Source organism: Penaeus monodon, chromosome 36 (genome assembly GCF_015228065.2).
Source record: "Penaeus monodon isolate SGIC_2016 chromosome 36, NSTDA_Pmon_1, whole genome shotgun sequence".
In the NCBI taxonomy this organism is placed as follows: Eukaryota; Metazoa; Arthropoda; class Malacostraca; order Decapoda; family Penaeidae; genus Penaeus; species Penaeus monodon.
In genome coordinates this window covers 5,806,885-5,816,938 of record NC_051421.1, presented here as the reverse complement: position 1 = coordinate 5,816,938, position 10,054 = coordinate 5,806,885, and the positions used below count along the sequence as shown (strand labels likewise).

The 10,054-nt window shown below is 35.2% G+C and overlaps 1 protein-coding gene across 1 annotated transcript in view; it reads left to right on the top strand.

Moving 5' to 3' along the window:
* LOC119595670 (NADH dehydrogenase [ubiquinone] 1 alpha subcomplex assembly factor 3-like) overlaps window positions 1-8,639 on the top strand; it is a gene marked incomplete at its 3' end in the record, with an annotated part of 11,623 nt that extends 2,984 nt beyond the window's left edge. Inside the window, 2 exon segments of the mRNA XM_037944782.1 lie at window positions 7,465-7,609; window positions 8,551-8,639. Of these exon segments, the coding sequence (XP_037800710.1) occupies window positions 7,465-7,609; window positions 8,551-8,639 (234 nt within the window).
* Window positions 8,640-10,054: the final 1,415 nt, after the last annotated feature.

The following is a 10,054-nucleotide window of genomic DNA, read 5'->3' as shown; positions in this document are numbered from 1 at the left end:
TCATCATCATCATCATCACATCATCACATCATCATCTCGATCATCATCATCATCATCATTATCACTCATCATCAGTCATCATCATCATATTATCTTATATCATCATCACTATCATTTGTTATTATTCCGTATCATTATTATTATTATTGTTATCACTTATTATTATTATTATTATATTATTATTATTATGACTATTAGTATTATCCTTATTATTATTGTTGCTGTTGTTGTTATTGTTTATATTATTATTATGTTTTTATTATTATTATTATTACTATTATTATTATTATTATTATTAAAATAGTTATTGTGCAGTAGCAATATTTATTATCATTACTACTACTACTATTATCATTATTATTGTCTTTATCATCATTATCATTATTATCGTTATTATTATCTTTATTATGATCATATTATTATTGTTATGATGATGTGATGATGATTATTATCATCATTATCATTAGTATTATTGTTCATTATTATTATTATTATTATTGTTTATTATTATTATTATTATTATCAATCATCAATCATCATCATCATCATCATCATCGTTATTATTACTCCTATAATTTTTATTATTACAGTTATCATTATCATTATTATTATCTATTAGTATTATCATTATGATTATTATCACTATTCTTACTATTATTACTATCATTATTATCATTATCATTATTATCATTATTATTATCATCATCATTATCATCTTCATCATTATCATTTCATCATCATCATCATTATCATCTTCATTGTCATCATCATCCTCATTATTATTATTATTATTATTATTATCACTATTATTATCATTATTATTATTATTATTGTTATGATTATTATTATTATCCTCCTCCTCCTCATTATCATTTATTATTATTAACATTATTATTATTGTTATTCTCATTATTAATATCTTTATTATCATTATTATTTGAGACAACCCTGGATTAAGGGGCCTGTGGGACGATCTGGGAGTCGTGGCTTGGGCAGATCGATCGAACTTTTCGTGAAGAGTTATAGTTTGAGGGACCCTCGTGGGTGGAACGAAGAGAAGATACAGCGATGCGCCCCCGCCGGCGTTAGCTCCCTAATGATGGTGATGATGATGATGCTGATGATGATGATTATCATTATTATTACACAAGTCAAACAGCAACAAAAACAATCGTCAATAATTTTTTAACTGATTTTAGAAAATTAGGATGCGCAGAATCCAAAAATAACATTGATTTTGCTCAATCAGGTCAAATTTGTTTTCTATTGCCAAATATTGTTTTTTAAGGTTGTTGTTCATTCATAAGGGTATTAGCATTTTTGTGGCGGGTATTATGATATAATTTTCAAGTTGCGACCGCACATTTTTTGCTAACATACATTTTTTCCTTATTCAGATGAATGATATGGATTCGTCCAGAAGGTCTTGCAGAAATAAGCCGGATGTCATTCTGCTACATCTGCGGCGATACACCGTTGTTCCTAACAGGAAACCAGTCACAAGTTTCGTAAAGCGTGCTTATCATGCTTATTTTGGCATGAAACTTGGTGATCAGCACAAAGCTTGGGCGCCCTCACATGGTCTGGCAAGAAATGCACCGAGTATCTACGTCGCTGGACCCATGGAAAGAAGGACGGGCTGAAGTTTGGAATTCCTATGGTTTGGAGAGAGCCGAAAAACCATGTCAGTGACTGTTACTTCTGGCTATTAATTTGACTGGGATCAACAGAAAGAACCAGAGCAGCCTGAAGTATCCTGATCTTGAATCAGCACGTCGTCCTGTACCTCACTGTGATGAAGTTCCAGTACCTGTCACAGCAGAGTTAAGTGACGAAGAATTCTCCAGTATTGAAGACAATGAAGTAGTTTCCTAGCGATGATGCCGATGACGCTCCGCATCCCTTTTCCCAGAGCTAAATGATTCTTGTCCGTGACCTCAACTTGCCAAAGTCATCCGCCGAATTGTTGACATCAAGACTGAAAGAAAAAAAAAACTTTTTTCTGACAGTACTCGCATCACTTTCTACCGCAACAGACATCAAGAATACTTCGTTTTTTTCTTTGAAGAGAAAGACTTGATGTACTGTACAGATGTTTCACAGCTTCTCGCACAATCTTGGATTGCCACAGTACCAACCTGTAGAATGGAGACTGTTTACTAACAGCAGCAAGAGATCGCTGAAAAGCCGTTCTGGTGGCACACGGCAACCAGTTTGCCTCTATGCCGCTGGCCCACTCGACTACACTGAAGAAGTATGAAGTATCTGAAGGAGAAAATTCGTTATTGTCAGCATGAGTGGATGATCTGATAGTAGGGGACCGAGCTCAGCATTACACGAAAAGGATGGTCTCTGCGGAGGAATTGGAGCCTAGCAGATCAAAGAACGTCCATCAACGCCCCTCTGGTGGACAGAGGCAGGAATACTCTTCCCACCCCTGCACATTAAGCTTGGCTTGATGAAGCAGTTCACCAAAGCTCTGGACAAGGATGGTGGCTGCTTCACTCACCTGTGCCATGCTTTTCCAGGAGTGACCATGGAGAAATTGAAAGCTGGCATCTTTGAGGACCTCAACTATGTCAGCTCATCAGAGATCCAGAGTTTGAAAACTCAATGATAAAGTCGAACTGGAAGCGGTGGAAGGCATTTGTTCTGGTCGTAAAGAACTTCCTTGGCAACAACAAGGCCAGCAACTACGCAGACTCGTCACCAAAATGCTGACTGCCTTCAAAACCTTGGATGCACATGACAATCAAAATGCACTACCTATTCTCACACATGGATCGGTTTCCTGAGAATCTGGGATCAATGAGCGACGAGCAGGGGGAGAGATTTCATCAAGACATGAAGGAGATGGAGACCAGGTATCAGGGACGGTTGGAATGCCGTCATGATGGCCGATTACTGTTGGACTTTGAAGAGAGACATCCCTGCCGCTGCACATTCGAGGAGCTCAAAGAAACGGAAGTGTCAGCACTGAATGATCACTGATGACCAAACATCTAGTTTTCATGCATCTGTCTTTATTAGTGTCGTTGTCTACTGATCAACGTGATCAATTCTGATCGATGTTCAGCATTGATCAGTAGATATTGTAATAGTTACCAATGTAATTCAATGTTGATGTCAATACAGATACCGATCAATGTTTGCAACATGTCGATAATTATAAATTGGGTGAGAAAACAAAATAAAAAAAAAATATATCGGATGTATAAGTAACACAAATAAAACAAAAATGCCGCTCTAATGTATTCCACTTCGTAAAAGAAAACGATTTTCCTATATTCACTTAGTCGAAAAAACTTGACCTGATCGGGGAAAATGGATGGCATTTTTGGATCCAGCGATGCAGATTTGCTCTAATCAGTTGAAAAAACTAAGACAACTTACAAAAATAACCCATGTTACCATTGTTATTATTATCACACATTATCATATGTTATTGTTATCATTATTTTTTTTTTCTTCGTCTTCGTCTTCTTCTCCTCCTCCTTCTTCTTCTTATTATTATTATTATTATTATCATTATCATTATTACTATTATTATTATTATTATTATTATTATTATTATTATTATTATTATTATTATTATTATTATTATCATTATTATTATTATTATTATTATTATATGTACATACATACATGTATGTATATAAATACATACATACATACATACATATATATAATATATATAATATATATAACATACACATATATACACACTTATACATGTATATGTGTATATGTGTGTGTTGTGTAATTCATGTCCACTGAGATCTAAAATTACTACCACACACAACACACACACACACACACACACACACACACACACACACACACACACACACACACACACACACACACACACACACACACACACACACACACTCCGAGATATAGATACAACACCCACTAAAGTTCAGGTTGCGGAAGCGCCATCTGTGCCTGAACTCCACTACAAATGAGTTGCCAAGTCTCCTATTTCCAAAAAAACACAACAAAAAAACGTCGCCATGCAAACCTCTCTTATGGTTATTATTATCATTATTATTAGTGTCACTATTATCATCATTATTATTATCATCGTTGTTATTATCATTGTTATGCTCATTATTATTATTGTTATTATTATTATCATTATTATTATTATTATTATTATTATTATTATTATTATTATTATTATTATTATCGTTATCATTATCAATATTATCAATAGTATTATCAATATTATTATCATCATTATTATTATTGTACACACACACACACAAAACGCACACACACAAACACACACCACACACACACACCACACACAAACACACACACACACACACCACACACACACACACACACACACACACACACACATACACAAACACACACACAAACACACACACTCTTTGAAAAATAGACACAAAACCCATAAAAAACTGACAGATTGCGGAAGCGCCATCTGTTGCCTGAAAGCCACACTACAAACGAGTTGCCAAGTCTCCTATTTCCTTCCCCCCTTCAAAAAACAAAACAAAAACGCCGCCATGCAAACCCTCCCCCAGATTCCCGTCTTCCTAACTCTGTTGCATAAACCTCGATGTAAACACAAACTTGCGAGAGAAAATCACGGTCGTGGGTTAATTTTTCTTCCCTTTTTTTCTTGTTCTTCGGGAAGTTGTTGTATTATCATTGTCTCTCTGGCATTTGTGTTTTGTGATAGATATCGCGGTAAAGGAGGTTTTTTTTGAGTCGAAATGCTGCGTCAGTTGGTGAATTCTACGGCGAGAGTTGCTGCTCAGAGGCGAAGGTTCGTGATATAATGGAAAATTAATATTAAAAGTGTAACTAATATTACGTTTAATCGTGTTTGCTTTCTTTTTTTTTTTGACGGTTTCTTAGCTCTGGTGACGGATTTGTGTGTCTGTTATTCATATATTTAACCTTTTATGTCTTCCCTGGCTATTAGGGTCGAAATTGTGGGGTTTTGGGGGGTGGTTGGGGGGAGGGGGTTTCTGCGGCATAATTACTACGTATTTGCGTACTGGAGAGTGAGAGGAATCCATCGATACCAGAATTGTGGTGGTTGGTTATGCGAAGGTATTCCAAAAAAATTACCCGAGGATATCGTCTTCAACTTGCCTTAATTTATTGCGTATGTACTTGTAACTATCAACCAAAGTTCCTGTTACTCCAGCTACTCCTAGGGATCCTCAAACCTAACAGTATGATCCAAGGAGTTTTCATAACTATTATTATTTTTATTCGAATTTCCAGACCCTACCTGTTCACCGTATATCCCCATCAGGGTCTCCGCCTCTGGACCCCCACCCGATTGCTGGAGGCTTAATACCCTAGTTTCTTAATTTATGACTTTATTATTTGCCTTTGGAAATTGTTATTTGTATCATTGAGTTTAGCTTTCCTCTTCTTGTATGTTGCACAACTTAATTATTATTGACTTCTGAAGGAAGTGCTATAGATGAAAAGTGTCTTAGTTTCTGTCATTTTATCCATTACAGGCAAACTTTACCTTATGGCCAAGGGCTGTGCAAAACTATACTCTTTAACCTAGGAGCACATCCTCTCAAGACTGATTCCCATGATTGTTATAGCCTCTTATATTCTCGGCCCTCTGGTACCCTGCTTATTCTGGCAAGATAGTCATTTTCCAGCATTATCTTCACATAATATAGTGATGGAAGTTTCTTGTCCTCTGCTGGATTGTCAAGAGCAGAGGTCACAATCATTGCTTAGGTCACTGATGAATATGCCAGTATGTAATTCTCTCTCTCTCTCTCTTTCTCTCTCTCTCTTCTCTCCTCTTCTCTTCTCTCCTCTCTCTCTTCCTCTTCCTCTCTCTCTTCTCTCTCTCTCTCTCCCCTCTCTCTCTCTCTCTCTCCTTTTCTCTTCTCTTTCTCCTTTCTTCTTTTCCCCTCTTTCTCTTTTCCGCTCTCTTTCTCTCTCTCTCTCTCTCTCTCTCTATCTCTCTCTCTCTCTCTCTCTCTCTCTCTCTCTCTCTTTTGCTCTTTTGCTCTTTCTCTTTCTTTCTCTCACTCTTCTTTTTTTTCTCTCTCTCTCTTTCTTTTTCATTTTCTTTCTCTTTCTCTTTCTCTTTCTCTTTCTCTTTCTCCTGAAAATTCAAGGGTAATTCTTTACAGTACTGATTCCCTCACTAGAGACAAAGTCTACAACTCCATGTTACAAAATTTATTCAGCAATCTAAGTTGCCATGATTGAGCATACCCTTGGGGGAGGGTTGATGGGAGTCTCTGCCCCCCTACACCCCCCCAGGAAGCACTGTCTTCACCTGTGTATGCACAGCAATATAGAGCTGAAACTCGTGAGCACTGAGTACACTTTTTCTGCAATCTCTTTCCTTTAATTGTGACATTACTGTTCACGTCTACAAGTTATTTCTTGTACTAGCAACTGCAACTTCTAGTCCTCTAGAAGAATACCATCTTCAGTTTGCCCTACCTTAGTGCATCCATACTGTAAAGATTAACCAGTTCAAGGAATTGGGTAATCAAGCGAGGTTCTACCAATTGATGTTCTGGTGATTAAGTGAAGACGATTGTAATAAATTCACAAAGAAATCATTGTGACAGTGCATGTACTGATCTCCAGTCTGTTAACAGTAGTCTGCCATTTAGAGATGAACAAATTTGGTAATTTCTTGACAAGCAGATATAACATTGTTGTCTGAGAATCCAGGAATTTAAGGACTTCGATCATGTATACAGTATTGTAAATTTCATTAGTATGATAAAATACTATGAATCTAACTGTATGTTTATCTTTAAGGTTGGGAATCCAGTTACTTCAGCCAAGAGTCACCAGTCACTAGCATTGATGAGGACAAGACAACAGCTACTATTTTAAACCAGGAAGCAGATTCTGGGCTCATGGTAGATGCATACAGCCAGGTGAAATATATTCTTATGTTTGGGTGGTAATATTTCTGTAAAGTAGTGACAGAGTGCTTTATTTTTGTAGAATTATTCAATTATTCTCAGCTTTCAGTGGCTATATCAGTCATTCGGATCAAGAATGAATGAAGGGTGTGATTTTTACAGTAATTGATATGGTATAATCTAAGTTATAATATGTCTATTTCCATACACATTTCTCGTTCCCTATTTATTTATAAAACGTTGACGTTTCTGAACTTAATTTCCAAGCTAGAATTTCTGATGATGATATTGTTTCATAGGTTCTGTCAAAAGAAGATATTCTGTCTTATATTTGTAAATCTAACTGTCTTGAAATATATTATATGGCTGAATTAATACAATGCAATTATTTAAGTCATTGAAGCATTTATGTGTAAAAGAATGATTAAAGACATGATTGAAATAACCAAGGTAGGAATTCTTAAAAGAAATTTTATGCAATACTCACTCTATTATTATATTATATATATATATATATATGTATAACATATTCTTTTAAGAACGTGTATATTTTCAGGTTGGATTCAGACTAAATAATGGGATGAAAGTGTTAGGCCCTATTGCTATATTCCCTAGATCTGTTCTTAGTTGGAAGGTGAAATCTGTAGAGGATATCAATGAAGATTCACTGTCTCTCTTTCACATGCTGGTACCTAAAATTGGTAAGTTTTTAGTAACCTTTTAGTGTTTTCATTTATTTGTTTGTTTTTTTAGTTTGTTTTCCCCCGTCGACTGCCTGTTCAATGTCATGAGTGAAGTTCTTATCATTATTCAAAGCAGGAATAAATCTGATTCCAAAGTCCTTTATTGTATGGAGTAGAATTCCATATGATCAACCTTACCGAAAGCTTTTACAAAGTCTGAATATATTGCATAAGCTTCTTTGTTCTCAGTTTGGTCTCTTAGTATGTGTCCAGTTTTGATCTTGTTTTCTTTTTCTAGGAACTGGGCAATTTTTTTTTTATCTTGCTATCCTTGCAGACATTTTTATTATGTGAAGTGTTAGTGTCATTGGTCTGTAATTTTTAGCCTGACCTTTGTTTCCAGCCTTTGAGAAAGGAATTATATTTCCCTCTTTAACTGGGTTTGGGATAAGTACCATGTCCAGGGATTTTGCTCATATATATACCAGTGGATTTCATATCATTTCTATATAGTATTTAAAATGATTGCATGAATTTCATCAGGGTCCAGCTTCTTCCTCATTGGTTGTGAAATTCAGTAGTCAAGTGATAATGTTTACAATTACATTATTTCCTAATTAAATCCAAAAAAAAATTCTTTGCAAAATAAAGAATTATCTAAAAGTATTGTTTTTTTGTTCATTTTCTAATTAGAGGCTGTAAAATGAATATCAAGAGCTATTTTATTATGTAAAGAAATTAGTACTTCTATTTAATAAAGATTTGTAAAGGAAAAGAACAATACTGTTTTTGGTTATTTTTATAATGATAATAATGATAATGATAATGATAATAATATTTATAACTATTGTTATTATTATTGTTATTATTATTGTTATTATTACTGTTATTATTATTGTTATTATTATTGTTATTGTTATTGTTATTATTATTGTTATTATTATTATTGCTTCTTGCAGATCTTTTAGTGATTGGTGTAGGAGACAAAGGCAATAAAGTTGACCCTCATATTGTGCACTACATGAAGAATAAAGGCATTACATTGGAGGTAAGCTTGTTAATTGGCTTGCTACATTATTAAGGGAAATAATTATAATTCTCTATTATAGATGATAAATGTTAAATCACCTCTTAATCAAAGGTCAGGGGAGTGTACGGAGCTGCAATAAAGGATTTTCTGAAAATGTTGAAAAGAGAAATTGGTGCATTAAATAGATGTTGACAGCTTGCAGCACCAGCCTGAAGGTTTGTCATTCCTTAAATAAATAATGCTAATTATGGAAATGCAAATATATGATGATGCAGATGTTAGTAAGTTCAAAGGGTATGTTGTTTATATATATGTCCGACTGAATTGGGCTTCATTCTTTTATTTTTTAGATATGGAGATAAATTTTGAAGGTTGTTTAGAGTTAACACGTTGATGTTTCGAGGGAATCCTATGTATTGGCTTATCTGCAGTAGAAAATGGATTAGAAGCTGAATATCTGCAGTAGAAAATGGATTAGAAGCTGAATGTCTTATTCTGTAAAGTGAGGAACTTGTTTGAGTATCTTCTTTAAAAGCAAATGTCTATCAGTGTATTGGCTGTAAAGAGCTCTTTTTATTCATACAATGTACAACTTATTTATATAGTAATATAGTCTAGGTTTAAAGTATGTCAGATTTTTGTGAATATGAATTGGAGTAGAATAGTTTTGTGTTAATATTTGTTGAATTGATAATTTTTTTTCTGATGTAAGACAATAAACATAAAAATGTTAAAATAAAGAGATATATTTCTGTACACACATATAAGTATATATTTTTTACTAGTCTTAGACTTTGACTAAATACTGAGTATTTTTGGTCTCAGAGCATTCCTCTCTTGACTCTTTTCTAAAGAAAGAAAGAAAAAAAAAAAGATTTTATATATCTCCTTCCTTCCAAAGTTGGCAGTGTGTGCATAGCATTAGAAATTGACTTTTCAAATTCTTATTGAAATTCCTTGGAAAGATTATTGATTTTATATCTTGTAACATGAGTTTAGGTACCCATACACAAATAAAGCCATGATAGAGAACTGAATTCTCACTCATGCATGTATGGACACACACACACACACACACACACACACACACACACACACACACACACACACACACACACAGACCACACCCCACACGCACACACGCCACACGCACACACGCACACACGCACACACGCACACACGCACACACGCACACGCACACACCAAACCACACACACACACACACACACACACGCCACACACACACACTCACGCCACCACACACACACACACACGCCACACACACACAGCCACCCCACACACAAGCCACACACACACAACCCCACCACAACCACACCACACAGCCCCCACACACACACGCCACACACACACACGCCACACACACACAAGCCACCACACACAAGCCACACACACACAAGCCACACACACAAGCC